The 21446-nt window shown below is 42.5% G+C and overlaps 1 protein-coding gene across 1 annotated transcript; it reads left to right on the top strand.

The window, feature by feature from the left end:
• The first annotated feature begins 7399 nt into the window (after positions 1-7399).
• On the top strand, positions 7400-21223 carry desma (desmin a). The gene is made up of 10 exons (XM_056290140.1): positions 7400-8069; positions 11307-11367; positions 12624-12719; positions 14805-14966; positions 15778-15903; positions 16137-16247; positions 17840-17949; positions 18297-18349; positions 19027-19118; positions 20095-21223. The coding sequence occupies exons 1-10, from the start codon at positions 7501-7503 to the stop codon at positions 20134-20136; spliced, it is 1422 nt and encodes a 473-aa protein (XP_056146115.1). The 5' UTR covers positions 7400-7500; the 3' UTR covers positions 20137-21223.
• Positions 21224-21446: the final 223 nt, after the last annotated feature.

The following is a 21446-nucleotide window of genomic DNA, read 5'->3' as shown; positions in this document are numbered from 1 at the left end:
ACAAGATTGTCAGTAGCTGTGAATGTGGTGGCCATTGTGCTTAGTTCACTTATAACCTGACAAAAGCTCAAAGTTGATGACGACACCGGGGGCTAGCACCGATAAATCACAGGGGCCCTGGTGTGTTCTGTCACTACACATCAAAATTTGATTGGCTGATGATACGGTCACTCAAAGTTGTAACCAGTTTTCAGCTTCGGGCTTCAATGAAAGGCTAGCAATATTACTAATGCTAATCCAAGGAGCTATGATGCGTTTGATGTAGGAAATCCCTGCTCAGCCCCATGAGAAAACAAGTAATTGATTTCAGACACAGTTCAGGCACACTTCTATTTAACTGTAAAAATACATTATGATTTTGACTTTGACGGGACCAGCAGAGAAGGCCCTGACAGCCCACCGCTGACTCTGCGTGGTAGTTAATTATGATGGCCTCTTGTACCAGATTTAAAAAAAAAAAAAAACCCTGATTAGAATAGAATTATGACCTTATGTTTTGCCTGACAGATTGGTGCTGAGAAAACTTCCTCTGTGTGTAAGTGTATTCCTAACAGGCCTCCCTCCTTAAGGCTGAGGCTGGTGAGAGTCGACTCACCAAACTTGCCTCACCAGAAGAAACTGGAAAACGAGCATGAGGACAAACCTGCCGTCTGGGAATCAATTTGTCTGACAGATCAGGAAAACCCCACCAGCCTGAGGATACACTTGAGGAAATGTGAAGCTTCACACTCCACTCTCAACCCATAAACCCATCCGGAGGCAAAACCCAACCAGGCTGCCAGGACTCTGCACCAGCCTGCTGGGAAAATTCTTCAAAAAGTGGCAGTGGCATTGGCAGCATACATGATAATTTACATGCTGGGTTATATTGAAATCAACATCTTTCAACTTTCAACTTGCTGACTTATCCAAAGGAGTTGAATCAAGTGCAACTGGACTTGGTATATATACCAAGTCCAGTTGCACTTGATTCAACTCCTTTGGATAACCATGACCTGGATGAATGAGAACATTCACAGACAACTTGCTGACTTCACTTCACAGTGTAGTATGGTTTAGATTGGCTCACATTATTGGCTCCTACAGTGTTAAGATTGTGTAAAGTTTTTTATGTTTTGCATGGAAATTGCTATAATGATATACCTGGACATGGAACTTTTTACATGTGAGTGAGTTTTCCATGGAAAATATTTTCCACAACCATGCGAAGCCACACTCAAACAGTAGACAGTGGATCATGCATAACATATTTCATGAAATAGACAATATTCAGAATGCAGAATATAGGATGGTTTGTGACTGAACAGAGGTTTTGCACTTGACTCGATCTCATAATACTAAACACAAGGAGAAACACAACGGTATGAAAGGATGAAGGATCAGATGGAAAGGAATTTTAACAGACAGGTTTATATAACCCTTTTCTGCAATTACTTCATTTACTGAAACTGAACAGCTGCTATTCATAGAGAAAGACTATTTTGTGGATGGGAGCATCAAATAATACCTTCTGTTTTTGAAGGTGGCAAATCGGTCTATGATTCTGTTATGACTCAGCAGCCCTCGTGTTTTGATCTCAATTGACATGGCTGCAAGATTGTGAAGCTTCCTCTGCCACATTGTTTTACGCAGCCAGGATGCAGCCGGCACAGTGCGCTAAAATACCTTTGACTACAGCAGCTCCTCACAGGTATTGTGAGGGTAACTTGAAGGATTGCCTTTAGAGAGGGAAACATATCTGGATCTAGGAGGTTGTGCACAGCTAACATGTCTTTGGGCGGACATCCAGCCTCTGTTTTGCAGACAAGAAAGTTTCTGGCCACCAACACCTCTTCTGTTTTGAGATCAATGTTGTAGTAATTGGCAAGCTCAGTTAAATATGATTCACTCAAGAAGTGCTCTGAGTTAAGGCTGCATGCCTGGATGCCTTTTAGTGGGCTTGCATCTACATTAGAAAATCGTTGTTCAAGCTCACTAACCATCTTATCCAAGCAGGGGAACAACAACTCTGTTTTCAAGGTTCCTGAGCTGAACCAATCTGTGCCTGAACCCAAGATTGTCTCCAACACCAAATCACCAATTTCCCTCTGTTTATGCCTTTTTTTAGCATCTGGTTCTGGGATATTGTGAGTGTTGCACAGGGTCTTGGTTCTGTCTTACAGCTCTGTGGCAAATGCATCTGTGCGTTTGCCTCTCAGTGTGTCACACACAGTTTGTTTTCAGATGACAGCTTCTGCCAGGTCTAAAATATCTTTCTGTAGGAATTTGTAAAGTCACTCAGTTACAGAAAGTAGGGACTGAAACATAAATACACTGTTGAGAACTTGTAAAGCGTCTTTCTCAGACCAACAGCTATGGGTGATCCAATTGCAGACAGACATTCAAAAATAGCAGGTAAAGTGTCAAGAACTACATTAAGGGATCGCAGCTGGCATGCCCAGCGAGTGGTTGAAAGTTGTACAAGTTCAGCAGATGTCAATCCAAGTTTGGACTGAACTTTTTTGAATTTGTGGTGGTTAACTAGGGAGGTGCTGAAAAAGGAATAGACACTCTCCAACAAACTGAAAAACTGCAGCCCCCAAAACAGCCCTGCAAGTATGACACAACACCAAGTTCAGCTCGTGAGCATAACAATGCATATACATTGCCTGTGGATGCAACATTCTGAAATGTGCTTGCACACCCTCAGTGAACCCATTCATAACGGCTGAACCATCATATGTTTGTGCGACATATCTTAGTTCTGCCACCCCATTGATTTGGAGCTGCTGCTGCAACTCAGTTGCTATGGACTGGGCATCAAATGAATTCATTTCTGTTAATGCTAGAAAACGGTCCTTAACTGCCCCCTCTGTAACGTACCTGACACACACAGCCCACTGCTTTGACTGTCCATCCTTGGCTTCATCTGTCATAATGGCATACATTCTGGACTTTGTCATCTCAGCGATTATGACATTAGTAAATTCTTGAGCACAACACTCAATCTCATCTCATTCTGAGATGTTGGAGAGAGATAAGTGGTATTCGATGGAGGATTGCACTTTTGTATGAAAGGGTCAAATTCCTTCAAAAGTTCCACACATGCAACAAAGTTGCCTCTGTTTGTGCTTTCATTAGCTTCGTTACTGCCATGAAAAAGGAGTCCCTGTGTTACTAACATGGAGGTGACTGCAACAATTCGCCTAAGATATTCCCTTCTTTCTGCTATCTCACTTACATGTGCAGATGCTATAATCTGAGCAATGTTTCTCTGATTGCCAGTTGCCTGGTAGCTTTGCCATGCTACAACACTGTCTTTATGGGTTTGTGCCATCTCATGCTTTTCAAAGTTAAGCAAGGCTTTCTTCCAGTTTTTACAGCCATTACTGACCAAAGCATCATGTTTTATGTTTTTGCCACATACTCGCCATGGAAAGCAGAAAGCTGCATTTTGGTTGACAGAGTGTTCTAGCCATTTGTATTTATCAAACCAGCAGTACTGAAATGCCCTGTTCTGTGTACCAAAACTGTCTTGTGGGTAGCTATTCAGCTGTACATGTCTGCGCCCAGTATCTTTGTCACCTAAATCATCCCTGTAACTTCTGGACGGAGTTGCTGCAGCTGTTTGATCACTTTCCCTCTCTACGTCAGTTTGCTCCCTCTCTCTCTCTCTGCATCTGTTCGGTCCCTTTCTGCCTCTGGATTGGTTTATTCCCCATCTGTCTCTGGATATGTTTTCTCTCTTTCACTCAAACAGTTTGCTTCTTGACCTTTTTCTTTCTCAGTTTCTCCTTCTGCATGAGCCTTTAAGATAAGTCCAAACATTTGTTAAAATAATTATTAAATGAATGAAACCCCGAAGCCTACTCCATTTTTGCTAAATTGCCCAGTTAGTGGGTTTCTATGGTGGAAAGACAAAATTATCATGAAAGACTGACGTTTGATGTGTGAACCTCAAAAACTAAAAATGTCATGTAAAATCATTTAGGCTAGTTTATACCTAGTATGAGTAATAGGCCTATGTCATAAAATTCAGAATTAATTTTAACTGAAAGCTTAAACTTAATCGAGTGCAACTGGACTTTGAAAATATCCGTGAAGATGTTTCGCCTCTCATCCAAGAGGCTTCCTCAGTTCGTGTCTTTCTGACTAGACCAAGCTAGTCTGACTGGCTGGTGATGAAACTCAGATATTCATCCTACTTGGAGTCGTTATCAGAGCTATAGATGTCCATGGCTCTTGTCTGTTTTTAGTAACACGTTATTCTATTAAACTCAGATTTGCAAGAACTCAGTGAGTGATCAATCAGTTTAAATTTGTATTAGTCTGAACTGGCAGAATCTTCTCACTTGACTGGCTTTCAGTGGAGCTGCCTCCTTGTTCGAAGAAATGTCGTATATCCATATACAGGTTGAGGAATTGAGGGATATAAAATTGCGCTATGATCAACACAATGTGACCTTTTCACTGACATTAACTGATTATAAACAACAATCTATGCCTATCATCACATGGTGGACTGGCGGCCTGTCCAGGGTGTCTCCCCGCCTGCCGCCCAATGACTGCTGGGATAGGCTCCAGTATCCCCGCGACCCTGAGTAGGATAAGTGGTTTGGATAATGGATGGCTCTATGCCTACTGATATGATTGTTTCGAAATACTTAAGAGGCACGTAAAAGCAAAGAATGTAAAGAGCTGTCAATAACATTATTTCTATCTCCTTCACTCATTCACACTTCAGCTGGCTGGCTCGTCAGCTAGTATAACATTAGTGTTATGTAGCCTATCCTCTTGTCTTTCCCTCACTTAAACCTAAGTTAGTGTTAAGCAGGTAACAATGAGTAACAACTTGATAGCTAGCTACATTGACCACCATTTGTCACAAATTCATATGGGAGCTAGGTATCTTCACTCTGTAACTACTTACTATTTCACTCTGTACATTATGTTTGTCTTGCTAAAGTTTTAGTCAACAACTTCAGTGTCTGACTACCATTACAATCTCTACCAAAGATGGTACAGGACTTACAGAGTGGGCAGTACAGCCAATGGAAACACTGGATTAGAGCAGCAGCAGCCTCTCCCAGGTCCTAGCTCCTGGCTTTCTAGGTACATTGGGAATTTGGAGACGCAATGGCACAATTCGATGGATTTTTAATGAAAAATGAATGAGAAAAACTATTAATTATTTAAACTAATAATGTACATTCTTTTTTTTGGGGGGGGGGGTGCTAAAGAAAATTATAGGCCTAGCGACGCTCCTGCTGGTAACCTTAAAAATAATGATGTAAAAATATCCAGAGAGGAAAATAAAGTAATGCATTAAGAATTAATTGAACCTGGTAGTATCTTTAGAAAGGAGAAAGCTGTGTACTAAACTACAGCACAAAAAAAGGTGCACAGCAAACCGAAAAAAAACAAAACAACTACAGCTAAATGCACAGAATATCATTGTGATTGTAAATTCCTCTGGGACTAAGATGTGATTTACAGCGATACAAATAATCTGACTTGACTAAGCAGATAGCTATTATCAACTACTATACCGCAGCAGCACTTTTGAGTAAAATATGGTTTTGCAATTTTTGAGACAAAAATGATAGAAAATACTTTCCCACCGTTTCAAAGTTTGTTCTGTTAAATCCACCATCTGTTCCCCAGCTATTTCTTTCTCCTGCTATGCAGTAAGCCTACACGCTTCTTACTGAATGAAACTTCACTTCCCTACAAAAATGTCATGTGTCATTAGTGTGTCATTGTGCTAAAAGCACAATACAGACACACAAACTCCCTCGTCACATTGCCGAGTCCGTCCCTATAAACATTTTGTCAAATGTGTTAATGAGGCATTGATATCTTTTCTATCTACTCCAGATTCAATATTCTTTATTTGTTACATCTCATTGTAAAAAGCAGCAACAATAATAGTGTGTAATGTATGTAAGGTGCTGTGTGTGTGTGTAGTTGCTTGCATATCCGTGCATGTCTGTGCATGCCAAGCTACCTGTGTGTGTGTGTGTGTGTGTGTGTGTGTGTGTGTGTGTGTGTGTGTGTTAACAAGGCTCTAAGCTAAGCCTCTATGCACTTTGTTTTACATTGTTTCATTTCAGCTATCAAAATCTGTGAAATTGATACCACATTGCAATGATTTTTGGCTTTCTAGAAGTATTATTTTCTTCTTCAGCTACACAGATATTGTGATGTATCATAGATGATTGTCTTGCAATATACTGAGTGTCACATAACAGCTGTATTGTGATACCACGGTTATCATAGGCAGTGTATCGTGATAGTATCGTACTGTAAATTAGTGATTCCCACCCCTACTCACAATAATGTACACTCTTCCTAAGCAACTGCCCTACCCTACTTTGGCAGCCACTTGGCAAAACGACCTGTCTACAACCCACTCATTCACCCACTCAGTCACCCTCACCACCACTCCAAAACACACACACACACGCGCACACACGCGCACACACACACACACACACACGCAAAATCAAGGCCACCGCCCATTCCAGCAAATGAAATTGGACCCCCCCCAACAGCTGAATCAAGGGCAGGGGTTAGGAGCGACAGAGGCAAAGGAATGGGGGGGGGGGGATAGGTATCAGCTATCAGCATTGGAGAGCACTAGATTACGTATTGGGGGACTGTAATAAACCGATTACAAAACCCCCTCCTCATAACGTTGTGTTGCAATTACAGAAAATCTTTCAGAAGATTCATTCAAAATTGGGAACAGATTATGTAGGATTTTGTTTTACAATACAAAGATAACTGCTTGAAAAAAATGCACTGATGCTGACATTGCGGATTGTTCTAGATTATTACCTTTGGACAAATCAATTTAACAATTGGGACTAGATGAGAATAAGGCCCTTATTCAAAGTTTAAGTTTTAAATTGGAGAAAAATATGTTTAACTTCATTATTTTCTAGATTTTAGTGTGACAGCAACCATAAAGTGTTTGATTTGAGATGACAATATTGCAATCACATACAAAAATGCATGATTACAATAGCACGTCTCTGTAGCTGACTGCATTTTTAAGTAAATGCTTGCTCTATTATCTCTAAAAGGCAATACATTACATTTTTTGGTATAGAGTCACTGTCAGCTTTCGCAGTACCACATTCCTGTCCTTTACCATAAATTACCATCTGGCAAAACTGACCCAAGCAAAAGGTCTTCAATGCTGGGGGCCTGGGCTAAAAACCTGAAGTGATAGACAAACAGAAGGACAAGAGCAGTGTGTGTGTGTGTGTGTGTGTGCGCGTGTGTGGGTGTGTTTGTGTGTGTAGGTGGGTGTGGGTGTGGTGGGCTGGACAGAGAGAGGAGTGGTCAGAGAGACAGAGTGGGTGTGGTAAAGCTACAAATAGCTGCGTCCTTTGCTAGGAGTTTCTGCATTTAGTCTCTCCTCCAGTTGCCCGGTGGGACAGTCCAGTCTCTGCACCTCAGCTGCCCACAACAAAACCAACAGCAAACCAACCAGTAAAAACCCACCAGTCAGCCATGAGCAAGTCCTACTCCTCCTCAGCCCAGTCAGCCTCCTCATACCGTCGTACCTTCGGCTCCGGCGTTGGTGCCTCCCCAATGTCCTCTCTCTTCTCCAATGTAGGAGGTGGTCGCGCTTCCTCCCACATGTCGTCCCGCGTCTATGAGGTCAAGAGCGCCAGCATTCCCTCCTTCTCCAGCTACAGGGCGTCCTCCGGAGCAGCTGGTTTCGGCTCTTCCTCTGCCCTGCGCACCTACACCGGTGAGAAGCTCGACTTCAACCTCGCTGACGCCATGAACCAGGACTTCCTCAACACGAGGACCAATGAGAAAGCCGAGCTCCAGCACCTTAATGACCGCTTTGCCAGCTACATCGAGAAGGTGCGCTTCCTGGAGCAGCAGAATGCGGCACTCACCGTGGAGATTGAACAGCTGAGGGGCCGTGAGGGCCCGGGGCGTGTGGCCGAGCTCTATGAGGAAGAGATGAGAGAGCTGAGAAGGCAGGTGGAGGTGATCACCAACCAGCGTTCACGTGTGGAGGTGGAGAGAGACAACCTGGCTGATGACCTGCAGAAGCTGAAACTGAGGTAAGATGGATGGATTTATGAAGTGATGAATAGATGGATAGATGAATGGATGGATTGATTTATGAAGTGACTGATGGATGGATGGATTTATAAAGTCATGATTGATGGAAGGATGGATTTATGAAATGTTGGTTGGATTACCAATGTGGAAGATTTTGGGAAGGAAGTAGGGGTAGAGGTGAGGATGGATGATAGTGACAGGTTTGAAAATGTTAGGGAGAGGCATCTGGCCAAATATTTGCAGATACAGAAGTATCTGTACTGGAAAAGATAGATGGTTTGATACATAGATGGATTACTGACTTGTATCAGTGGCTTGAGTGATGTGGAGTGGATGGATAGATTAAGGAAGAAAGGGAAAGGAAGTGGACACATTTTTAAACAGGAGCATTAAGTTAAAGAGTTCAGGGTGGAAGAGAGAGCTCACGACATCGATGGTGGGGCTAATTGCAATGGCAAAAACCCAATGAATCCCAAGCTTTGAAAGTTTCTTTTTTTGTGGCTTTTCAGTAACGAGCAACTTTAGCTGATTGAACTTAATCAAGTTTTATGACTCAAACGCTCAGATTTCACTCTTGTGAAATTGATTTTGGCAATAAAGGGGCAAATGGAGTTTGCTCTTAAAAAGACTTACTACATAGTGGTGGGTGATGGTGGTGATTGCAGTGTCAGAAAGAGAGAGAGTGAGAGAGTGAGAGAGAGAGAGAGAGAGAGAGAACATAAAAAAGGAGTGCGTAAGGGGGGTCTGTTATCCATGGCTGTTTTGTAAGTGGATGTAAGGGCAGTCTGCATAACTTCACTGACAGACTCTTCAGAGACAGAAGGACGGGTGCTGGGATGCCAAGACGGAAATAGGGAATGGAAGAAGGGGAGAGGGGCTAATAGGGGGGGAGAGCAGTGAACTGGATCTATGGGGTAACCTCCCCCCCCAAAAAACAACAACAAACCAACAAACAAACAAGCAAACAAACCAACAAACAAACAAACATGCAGTACCACAGAAAAAGCTCAGCTTAACAACAGTACTGACACCCAGAAGGTATCAGAACAAGGACTGACAGAGAAGTTTGAGAGTTAAGAATAGGTCAAGATAAACAATGAAGAAGAAAAAACAAAAAAACAAAAAAGAGGATCAAAGAGGAAGAAGAGAAAGGAGAGAAAGGAGAAAATATAATTGCTAGACTTACAGAGAGAGAGAGAGAGGGGGGAGGGCTACATATCAACTCCTTTGAGTGTTACAGTCCGCCAACTTTTAACAAAGGCTTTCTGAAAGTCCACTGTCATGCCTGGCTTTTTAGCAGAGACAAGAAATGTTCTTTAATTTACCCACAGGAGACTTGAGTGTGTGTGTGTGTGTGTGTGTATTTGAGAGAGAGAGAGAGAGAGAGAGAGAGAGAGAGAGAGAGAGAGAGAGAGAGAGAGAGAGAGAGAGAGAGAGAATAGGTGAAATGAGTGCCTTAAAGAGGGGAATGAAAAAAAGATGAAGAGATTAAGGTTGGGGTAATAGGAAATAAGTCTCATAGGAAAAAAATATTAGCCAATAACAGCTCAACAACAGATAGACTGACTGACTGACAGATAGGCAGATGGACAGACAGAGCTGTGTCAAATGAGAAAAGTAGGCAGAGTAGAAAAATAGACCCACACAGCAAATAACAAAGTATTTTTCAAGATGGACAAGCAAAGCAAGAGGCACAAGAGCACATATAGCCTGTCTGATACTGTCCGTCTGCCTCTTCCATCAGTCTGACAGACAGACAGACAGAAAGACTGGTGGAGGGACAGAGGCTTCTGTCTCAGAATACCGTGTTTAATTGGACACTACGCTACGCTGCTGCATTAGAGGCACCACATGAGGAGCCCCTACAAATAACCCTTTTTTTCCAAGCAGTATCTTTATTTACTTTTTCTTATAGAACATAGAACATACATGTTAAAAAACACACCAACAAACAAACAAAAGAGAAGAGAAGGCCACTTAATCCAAGGTAAAGGAAAGCAAACAAAAAAAAAGGAGGGGGGTGGACCCTACCACCCCTACATATCAACATTTAGTTACCGTTTGAATTTAGAGCAACAGCAACAACAACAAAAAAGGGAAAAAAGAGGAGGAAATCTTGTGCATCAGAGTACAAAATCCAAACCCTTTTATTCTATCTATCTATCTATCTATCTATCTATCTATCTATCTATCTATCTATCTATCTATCTATCTATCTTGGATGCTGAGGTGTGTGTGTGTGTGTGTGTGTGCGTGTGCGCGTGTGTCTGCTGATTCATTTGCTGTGGTGATGGAGTATCTGCGCATACTCGTCTATTTGTAGCTTCTAGGTCAGCTTTGTCAACTGTGGGACTCTGTCACTGCAACAGCTGAAAGGGTGTGTGTGTGTGTGTGTGTGTGTGTGTGTGTGTGTGTGTGTGTGTGTGTGTGTGTGTGTGTGTTTGCACATGTGTTTGCGTGGGTCCATGGATAGAGAAAAAGAAGTAAAATCAGGGACTGTATGAAAGTATATGGAAGATAACACACACACAAACACACACACATACACACACACACACACACACACACACACACACACACACACACACACAGTATCTTCCACTGCGTGAAAGTGTGTGGGAAAGTGTTTTTGTAACATATCTGACCAAACACATCCTATCTCTTATCTCTCGCTCGCTCTTTCTTTCCGTCGCACAGAAACACACGCACATGCACACACAGTAACATACCTACATTTCCCTGATCTCATCGCTGTTTTGTACGAATTGTTGCCTGCAGCAACAAGAGACTCAGGGCAAAGCATTTACTGCATCCCTCTGAGATCAGGATACACACATAGACCTCCCATATGTGAGCTGTTACCACACACACACACACACACACACACACACACACACACACACACACACACACACACACACACACACACACACACACACAAATGAAGTGCAAAGGTACTGATAGACTCATTGTTATCGGTTGCAAATGTACAAACAAGTAGTTATGAGAAACTATCAATCTTGATCACAATCATTTGTAATACAGTCAGGATCATTGTAATATAGTCAGGATCAATGTGTTTGCAAGCATCGTGCAGCCCTGCTTGTAGGTCTCAGCATTATTCACTGGATACAAATCCTCCATTTAAACAATCAGCTCCAACTTTGAAGAGATTCCTTGGTGCAATATTGAAACATTTTTTTTCCCTCTCCTCTTTCTTCTCTCTGCATCTCCAGACTGCAGGAGGAGATTCACCAGAAGGAAGAAGCGGAGAACAATCTCTCTGCTTTCAGAGCTGTAAGTCTCTTTTTTTTTTTACTGCATCGTTTTTTTTTATCAGTCCATCCCTTCTTTTCTCAACCCTGCGGCTTTCTAATACTTTGACTGCATTCATAAATATTTCCTCTCTTTCTCTTCTTCCCCCATCGCAATTTGAACTTCCATCCCTGTTTTCGCCCTTTCGACTTGTCTTCATTGTAATTGTTTTTAATTCCTCCTCTAAAACGGCACAATACATTTTAGCTATGTTGTTTTTTTTTGTGTTGGATGTCTTTTTTTTTCTTGTTCTTTCATTCTTTTATTCTTCCTTTCACTTTAATTTTTTTTTGTGTGTGTCAAGCAACCAATGGGCCAGGAAAGGACTGCATGTTTTGCAAATGAAAACAAAGAAATTACAAAAAAATATTTCACAGTTTCAAGAACGATGTAAAAATGAACTGGGTGCAGTGCACTGCAGGTTCCCCTCAAATGCATCACACCATCGTTCCCCCTACTATGAGACTTGCAATGCTAGCAAAACCTTCCCTGTTAAGCCTCATGCCTACTGCACACATCAGAATTAAGGCCGTGTGTTCACTGGGTGGGCGCTTGGGTAGCACTTCATGAAAAACAGGTGTACACCAAATTTAAATTGATTTAACGCCTAGCATGTAAAGATGAACCCATGTAGGTCCATCATCTGCTGTGTTCTGGGTCCTGGGAGGAGATGCTGGGTAGTTGTTGCAGGTTTCATGACAGAATAAATATTCCTCCTGGTTTCTCTTTTTCCATATTGTAATGCTACACATATAAAATGTGTATAAGATGTGATACCACATTGATGCTATCATGTTCATGTTATCAATAGTTTATTGGTTTAATTTCAGTCGTTTCCATTTCTCCTCTTACCGTGACAAAGTAGATTTCGCGTTCACTTCCTCTTCGGTCTGGCCCTCCTCCATTATTGGTGGCACTGGAGGAGACACTGAAGAGCTGTGTGGTTTAAAAAGAAGCTACTTCAATTGTGGAAAGAGGTGGAGCACTCAAAGAAAGGCCCCTGGATTAGATAGAGTCTTAGAAGCACAATATTACTGTAGAAAACAACACGATAATAGAGGAAATGCTATTTGGACCAAGGTCTCCAGTGGACACACGGCCTAAGTCTACTGAATGCAAATCCACCAAGTGCTCGCTTATTTGGACTTGATAACCAGCAGAGCTTCAAATCACTGACCCTATGTGTCCCTCATGAATTTATAAATCCATTTTCTTTGTGTGTGTTTCTCTCCTTCCAGGATGTCGATAATGCCACTCTTGCCAGGCTGGACCTGGAGAGACGCATTGAGAGTCTGCAGGAGGAGATTGCCTTCCTTAAGAAGATCCATGAAGAGGTCTGTCTGCCTTTCTATTAGGCCCGTCTGTCTGTCTGTCTGTCTGTCTGTCTGTCTGTCTGTCTGTCTGTCTGTCTGTCTGTCTGTCTGTCTGCCAGGCTGTCTGTCTATTTCTCAGCTTCCGTGTCTGGCTTTCTAACTGTGTCTGCAAATGCATTGTACTGGCAACTGTAGGATAAACTTTTTTTTTAATAAAAAACATATTTAAAAAGTTTGAGCTGACACACAACTGCACTAAACAATGCGAATTTTGAATTTCCACCAATTTCATCAATACAGGAAATTAAAATGAGACTAAATCTGAAGGAAGCCGAACCTGTAGCAAAATATCTGCAAATTGTTTTTACAATTCATCTGTCACTAAAAGGGATGAAACTATTTTGTCTAACTTTCCTGTCTGTCTGTCAGATTGATATTTCCTGCACAGATATTATGTAACAAGTGGACATGTGGTGTGACAGTAGGGTGGAGTGTATCATGTGACAGCTCTGTGTAAAGATATATATATATATACATATATATATATATATACATATATAATGTGTGAGCTATATGGATGCCTCTGAAGATATGCAGCTATGCAGGGGATCAGATGTTTGTCACGCTCTTTCCCTCCCACTGATGTTCAACTGAGGCCAAAAATGACACGGACATTCTCTCTCTTTCCTTCTCTCGCTCTTTTATTCCTCTCTTTCTCTTTCTCCCCCTCTCTCTTTCTTTCTCTCTCTCTGCCCTTCTCACTCTCCCCCCTTCTCCTTTTCTCTCTCATAAATCACACCCCAGCAGCTTGCAGGCACATGCAGGGAGACATTAAAACGGGATGTTCAGCTCTTATGAACAGCAGCATCAGCGGAAGATTTAGGATAGAATAACCAAAGAGGGACCGGTGATTTTTGGGGGTAGCACTCAAATTGTTATAAAATGTGGAGTATATTCTTTACAATACAGCCACAGCCTCTATAGTTGTGCAATCAAGAGGAAAGTGACATAATTTGGTAAATTAGTGCGGATGGTTATAATACAATAAGAAACCTGCAGTCATAGAGAGTTCAAAATGATGTGTTCAAGACATCTTGCAGTCTCCATTGATACTGTATAATAGTTAAGAGTGTTTGCAGACACTTTGGTAAGGTAACGATATATCAGGGTACAAGGCCAGTGCCTGTGACTGTAAGGTCTCTTATAAGACCAGTATGCGCAAAGACCAAATTTAAGACCAAATCTAAGACCAGTAAAGTTATCGTGAGGTGATAATTGACCGCTAAGCATCTATTTCTTTTACTTGAGAATGGGTGGTAGCAACAGGGGTGGTCAAGTATCTATAATGAGGGTGGCCACCCCTTGCCACCCTTTAGAACCACCCTCTCTTATGCATTATCAGACATTCCTGAAAATGATGCCAACTTTAGCAAGCACTGTCACAGCCGCACGCAGCCCGAGGTCCCTTCATGTCACTTCTTGTGGTCAGTCTCAACTTTGACCTCTCAAAAATGCTGAGCAGTTGAATAGAGCATGTCAGCTGTCGTGTATGTGTGTTCGTGTGTGTGTGTGTGTGTGTGTGTGTGTGTGTGTGTGTGTATGAACAGATGCATAGCTATTTATACCTTTGGGGTCAGACAGACAGCTGAAAGCAACCAAAGCATTCCAGTTTTATACGTCTAGTTTGAAGAGTTTCACAATGTTAAATTAGTCCACTGTTAATTTGGTCTGAGCTGAACTTTGCTCATCTCCAAGTTTGAAATAACACTGTGACAAGATTTCACTCCAACGCCACCCAGGACACTTGTGGAAGATCTTTTGGAAATGAGAACAAAACATACAATTCCCAAAAGCTCTTCCACAAGTGTCCTGGGTGGCGTTGGAGTGAAATCTTGTCACAATTTCATTTCAGACTTGGAGATGAGCAAAGTTCAGCTCAGACCAATTTAAGTCCCTGCTGTAGGACCAGTCCTTAAAATGAGAGCTTCTCTATGTTGACCGCATATGTTAAGAGGTGTAAAATTCAAATATAAGCCCCTTCGTTCCTTCACTCCTTTCTTTATTACCTTCCGTCAATGACTCATATATTCTTCTGTGACCCTGCAGGAGATCCGTGAGCTCCAGAGCCAGATGCAGGACACTCAGGTCCAGGTCCAGATGGACATGTCCAAGCCTGACCTGACAGCAGCTCTGAGGGACATCCGTATGCAGTACGAGGGCATCGCTGCAAAGAACATTTCAGAGGCCGAGGAGTGGTACAAGTCCAAGGTAAGGAAGAGAGGCTCACTCTGTGGCTGCCCTGCCTGCACATGACACAAGCACACAAAGGACACAGGTACAAGTTAGAGGCACAGCAGCTTTTGTTTCTGCAAATTCAACAAACTTGTGTACATGTTTTTTTTTCATTTACTTTTTGAAATCAAGTTTATTGAATTCTTCCTTTTTTATGAGACTAGTTGTAAGGCCCTGTCCAATGTGTGTATTGGTACTGCATATTCACACACACACACACACACACACACACACACGCTCACATACTCAGACACATGAGCGCTAGCATAACAGACAGAAAATGCATGGACACACACACACACACACACACACACACACACACACACACACACACACACACACACACACACACACATACATATACACACACTCACATACCCAGACACGTGAGCGCTAGCATAACAGACAGAAAATGCATGGACACACACACACACACACACACACACACACACACACACACACACACAGGTAAACCTACACACACCTTAACATACACAGGGAAACATGTGAGTGCAAACATAACATGCACAGAAACATGAAAGGCAATATACACCCACCCACACACACACACACACACACGCACACACACACACACACACACGCACACAACATACACGTGTTGTTTGGATTTTCTGTGAAATACATTCCTGATGTATTCCTGTTTTAATGGCAAATTCTTTCATCCTCCTCTTCCTCTCTCCCTCGACCATTAAATTCTTTGCCTCGCCGTTCCTTATCCTCATTGCCCCCCCCACACACACACTCTCCCTCGTCCCTGTCTCCTCAGGTGTCTGATTTGAACCAGGCTGTGAATAAGAACAATGATGCTCTCAGGCAAGCCAAGCAGGAGAGCATGGAGTACAGACACCAGATTCAGTCCTACACCTGCGAAATCGACTCACTGAAGGGCACCGTAAGTAGAAGAGCCAGTTTCCAATGCTCCACCCTTCTCCAAGACTGGTCAAATTGTTGGTTGTTTTTTTTCGTTTTTTTCCTTCTGTCTTTTCCTTTCTTTTTTCAAAACCACTTCGGAGTACACGTTGGTGTATGTGACTTGTTTGAGCGGACATGTGGTTTCTGTTGTCATTCTCATTTTACCACTCTTTATCTTTCCTGTCTTATTCCATTCTTTTGTCCCTTCCCTAGAATGAGTCTCTGCTGCGTCAGATGCGAGACATGGAGGACCGCATGGGCCGCGAGGCTAGCGGCTTCCAGGACACGATTGCCAGGCTGGAGGGAGATATAGCAAAGATGAAGGTGATGTGTTTATCTTGGAATTTTATTAATTTGTTGCCCCCCCCCCACACACACACAAGAGGCATTGATAGGTTTTGACCATATTGTACTTATTCATGATATGTTGCAATGGCAGACGCCATGAGACGAGGACCTCTGTGGCATTGCAACAACAACAGAATCTCACCTGGGAAATCCAGGATTTGAAATCTGAAATGGTAGAACTCAGACTATTGTTCTGTGGCAGACTACAGTCACTTTAATGGAAGGACATGTTGACAATAGGATGTTATTAACAAGATATATTAACCAGCCAGTTCCTCAGAGGCCTGACAGGGAATCACTCCAAACTCTGTATTTTAGTCTCCTATCCTTAAAAGCAATATGTATGACATTTAAATTTGCAGGGGCTGAAAGTAGTGGTTTAAAGTACTTTTTTTCACATAACATACACACCATTCACAACACCGCGATCCCTGAGCCCTGCTGTGTGTCTATACACACACACACACACACACATGCATAGACAGAAATAATTGCACATGAATGTCCCTTATTCCCCCATGTGAGCCTCTTCTGATTCTCCCCATAAACCAGTACCCGAACTACACCTCACTGGTGGTAATATTAAGTAATATCAATAATAAGGGCAGCACGGTGGCCCAGTGGTTAGCGCTGCCGCCTCACAGCAAGAAGGTCCTGGGTTTGAACCCCGGGGTTGTCCAACCTTGGGGGTCATGCCAGGTCGTCCTCTGTGTGGAGTTTGCATGTTCTCCCCGTGTTTGCGGTGGGTTTTCTCCGGGTGCTCCGGTTTCTCCCACCATCAAAAGAAATATGCATATTAGGGGTTTATACTCCTGTCTGTGCCCCTGAGCAAGGCAATGGGAAAAGAACTGGAGTTGGTCCCCGGGCGCAGCATGAAGGCGGCAGCCCACTGCTCCTAGCTGCACAGATCACAGCTAGGATGGGTTAATTTGCAGTAACTGAATTTCCCCAAGGGGATTAATAAAGGAAACTTAATGACCTTAATAATCTTAATAATAATAATTAAAAACTTTATGTCCATTTTTCATGCTTGTTTCAAAAGTAATGGTTAATGGGTCCGCGGTGGTGTAGCGGTCTAAGCATCGGCTTTGTGTCGATGCAGTTGCCCACTGGGGACTGGGGTTCGCGCCCCGGTCTCGTCAGATCCGACTATGGCCGGACTCGATGAAGCAGCAATCATTGGCAAGCCCTGTCTTCGGGAGGGGGGCGGAGTCGGCTTGTGTTCGTCACGTGAATGCGTCTCTGTGTGTGTCGGAGGAAACAGTGGTTCGGCCTGGAGTCGCCTTGTCACGAAAGTGGGGAGGCGGTCTCCTTCGAGACTGCCGGCCGGAGAGATGCAGTTGGCGAATGCATGCAGTACGAGGGTGGGTGTTTGAATTAAAATAGGGATCGATTGGCCACTAAATTGGGAGAAAAAAGGGAAAAATCAGAAATAAATTTATAAAAAAAAAAAAAAAGTAATGGTTAATTTGTTGCCAGCTCTCCTAGTTTACATTTTAAAAGTGCATTTGTTTATTGAAATGTGGATTTCATCATATCATTAAAACTCTACTCATGTTGGTTCTTAGGATGAGATGGCCCGTCACCTGAGAGAGTACCAGGACCTCCTTAATGTTAAGATGGCCCTGGATATCGAGATCGCCACCTACCGCAAGCTGCTGGAGGGAGAGGAGAGCAGGTTAGTGTGTGTGTGTGTGTGTGTGTGTGTGCGTGGGTATATTTGTGGGTACATGGTGAGGGATTCCTCTGTATGCTACTGCGGTGCTCGTTCAAACATTGTCAGTCACTTTTGCAAATACTGTAATTTCGAACAATCCGTGCACAAAACTGAACTGGTGTTGTGTATCAAACATTTGCAGCAAACACAATCTGTACACTTGAACCATGTCACTTGCAATATGCACAGGCATGCTGTGGCTGCTTTGAGACTTGAGACATTTCTTGTCACCCGAAAGTGTTGATGACTTGTAGATAATACCTTTACGTCCTTATTGTATTGATAATTATTTTGTTTCCTCTCCACAGAATCACCACCAATATGCCTGTGCAGTCTGCATACTCCTCTATCGGATTTAGAGGTAGGAGAACAGATGAACAAAAATAGTTATGAACAGAGGAGAAATGTGTATTAGTTAACAGGGGGAAAAAGACTAAATATAGCTCATAGATGCAACACATTTGACTGTATAAGGCAGGAACTAATTTTGGGACATGGGGCACAGCTGCAGGGACAGATGCTGACCAGTAGATGGAAGTACATGATGTAAAAAATTGACGCCTCAGCCCAATCTTGATAAACCCCATTGCTCAGTCCGCCTTTGAAGCATATTAATAATCCCAATACGGGGCTCACTCGCATAATTAAGTCTCCTCGGCCCACTTTGTGGCTTGTTAAACGACACCATGTAGATGTGGGTAAGGATGATAAATGATGTGCGCCTGTCTAATGAATTGATTAAACCAATTTTGACCATCACAGTTGTCATGGGCAGCCATTTTAAGACCCCCCCCCCCGACTGCTGCCAAGTGACTCTCTATTGTCTCTCCTTAAACTTGTCATTTGAAAGTTGTGAATTTCAACCATGGCAACACTATTTTTTTTTCCATCACAAAAATCAAATAAATCTCAGTGATTCTACCAAACAACATTGCACCAGTATTTATAAAGCAGTCAAACACTCAACAGGGGTCTGAATTAGACTAATTGTGTATATCTGTTGCCGAGTTGATTCATGTTTGTAATTCACTTCTAAAGAGACCAGCCCCGAGTCCCAGCATCAGCGGTCCTCAGAGGTTCACTCCAAGAAGACTGTACTCATTAAAACCATCGAGACCCGTGATGGAGAGGTGAGACACACACACACACACACACACACACACACACAAACAACACATGCTTCGTGTACTCTATCTAGCTCTATCATAAGTACAGGGAAGATAGCCTTTATGATTGCGCCATTGAAAAACCGTGATTGTTGTGATTTTTGCCCAGATGAAGTATTCTATCAGCGGGGGGGCAAGTGCTCAGTGTGTAAGTCTGGTTCAGCACACCTTTTAGTAACTGTGAGCCACTATAAGGGTTGGTGCACACTATCAGGTTAATAATATAGATGTCGACGTCACTAATATCGGGTGTCAAAAAGGTCTGTGTAGAGTTTAACTAGAACTGGGGTGTATTGGCTCCCCACACAACACACAGAAAATACACACAGACTTAAATGGTATATTACTGTAATCTACATAAACTAGATTAGCTGACCAGGTGTATGTTTGTTTTCGAGAAGTAAAAATGTAATTATAAAAAATCTGCAGGTTAAGACATGCATGCCACCAACAATAACCTATAAAAAAACAGTATATGGAGAATGTATAAACAAATTGAATATACTGAAGCAAAAGACTTGCACAATAGTTTCTGCTGAGCACTCTGGCAATTGAAGTTTAAGATCCAGAGTTTCTATGTTTGGTCAGATGAAGGAATCTTGCAGTGTGCACCAATCCTGTGTGAGAACAGCCAAGACGTCACAGTCTGCCCTCTGTAACACACACACAACTTAAGCGCTACCCACAGCCACTGCTGACCCACTACAGAGCACCACATTATGGGAAATAACTGTATGCGCTTATGTGCAGGGTGGTAACAAATCACAGTATCTTTACCCTTGGCTGTCATTAATGAGAATACTATAGCTGCTCACCTGTCGTATCGGCACACTCATGCTGGTGTAGTCCTTAACACACAATGGATCTCCAGCTTTGCCTCCTTTCTGTTTCTTCTGTTTCTATTATGCTTCTCAACATTTGCCTCACCCTTCCTTGGCAGGTGGTCAGCGAGTCCACACAGCATCAGCAAGACATCATGTAAAGCGGGACGAACGCAACTGAAATACATATCAGATAAATGAATAAATACATGAAAAAAAATAACTAAATAAAAATCGACTTTTTTTCCATTGCCACTTCCATTGCCTTTGATAAGCTGAGCCTTTTTTCAAAGTCTTTTTACCATCACAGGCTTTATGGTGACTGTGTTGTCACCTTCCATGTAGCTATTTGGTTTCCAACAAATTGCAGATTTGTGATGACACAAGTGAAGGCAACCAGTACACACTCACAAATGTAGACACTGTTGTACTAAAATACCACGTTTTCTGTGGAGGACTAACAATTTCCATTGTTTTTATCTGTTTTTTGGATTTTGCCCTGTATTTGGACACAGGCGACAGACAAACGAGAATATGCATTAATTTCCCTTTTTAACATCCTACTGACATAACATGTTCTGTGACTTGTTGCCTATATGAAAAAAGTCACCAGCAGGGATTTTGTTTCAAATAATTTAACAGGTCTTTTGATTTTGTGTAACAAAAACACGGTGATCTGACCTCGGCCATCCAGGTCTTTCTCATCCCTGATGCAGAGAAGTGGCTGTTGATTACTATAATTAAGAGAAAAGATGGAAGCCATCTATATCTAGAAAGAGACTCAGGAGACGGAGGACAGAGCAGTGGACTGTCATTGGTATCACTGTGAGCACGTGTTAAATGTTGAACATAATGAAATGATAAATAAAATGGTGGACGATGATTTTGTAAATGGCATGCTAGGTTACGCTACAGTGCCTACAGCATCATAAATGTTTTAAATCATTATTTCCATGCAAATGTGTGACGTTAATTGATTGACTGATGAGGCCTTAGCATCAGCAGAATTGATATAAAGAAAGCGGGACGTCTGAAACATGTAAGACACATGGACATCTTGTCCGGTGGGAAGCTGTCATGTCCAAAGTTGGAGCTCAGTATGTGTAGAATGATTGTGTGAGTGTGTGTATGGACGGCGAGGTTAATCTGCTTCACTTTGCCAAAATCTCAAATAAAATTATTTGCCATCCCTGTCACTTATGAGCATTAAATAAATATGTTTCAAGAGAATTTCGATAAATATCAACATTGCACCTTATCTTCCATTCTTTTAGTTTCCATTGTGTGACTCCAAGTATCAATCCATCCATTATCTTAACTGCTTATCCTGCTCTCAGGGTCATGGGGATGCTGGAGCCTATTCCAGCAGTCACTAGCTGGCAGGCAGGGAGACAACCTGGACAGGCCATCACAGGGCGTGCGCGCGTGCACGCACACACACACACACACATTAATTCCTAGGGACAATTTA

Source organism: Lampris incognitus, chromosome 11 (genome assembly GCF_029633865.1).
Source record: "Lampris incognitus isolate fLamInc1 chromosome 11, fLamInc1.hap2, whole genome shotgun sequence".
Classification (NCBI taxonomy): Eukaryota; Metazoa; Chordata; class Actinopteri; order Lampriformes; family Lampridae; genus Lampris; species Lampris incognitus.
Note: the sequence above shows the minus strand (reverse complement) of the source record. Positions and strands in the feature narration are given on the sequence as shown.

What these genes read in the sequence shown, in the direction of transcription:
- desma (XM_056290140.1), top strand. Translation starts at nt 7,501, where the DNA reads ATGAGCAAGTCCTACTCCTCCTCAGCCCAGTCAGCCTCCTCATACCGT. An exon ending in ATCTCTCTGCTTTCAGAGCT is followed by an intron (nt 11,368 to 12,623) that starts GTAAGTCTCTTT and finishes CTCTCCTTCCAG; the next exon opens with GATGTCGATAATGCCACTCT. An exon ending in GAGATATAGCAAAGATGAAG is followed by an intron (nt 16,248 to 17,839) that starts GTGATGTGTTTA and finishes GTTGGTTCTTAG; the next exon opens with GATGAGATGGCCCGTCACCT.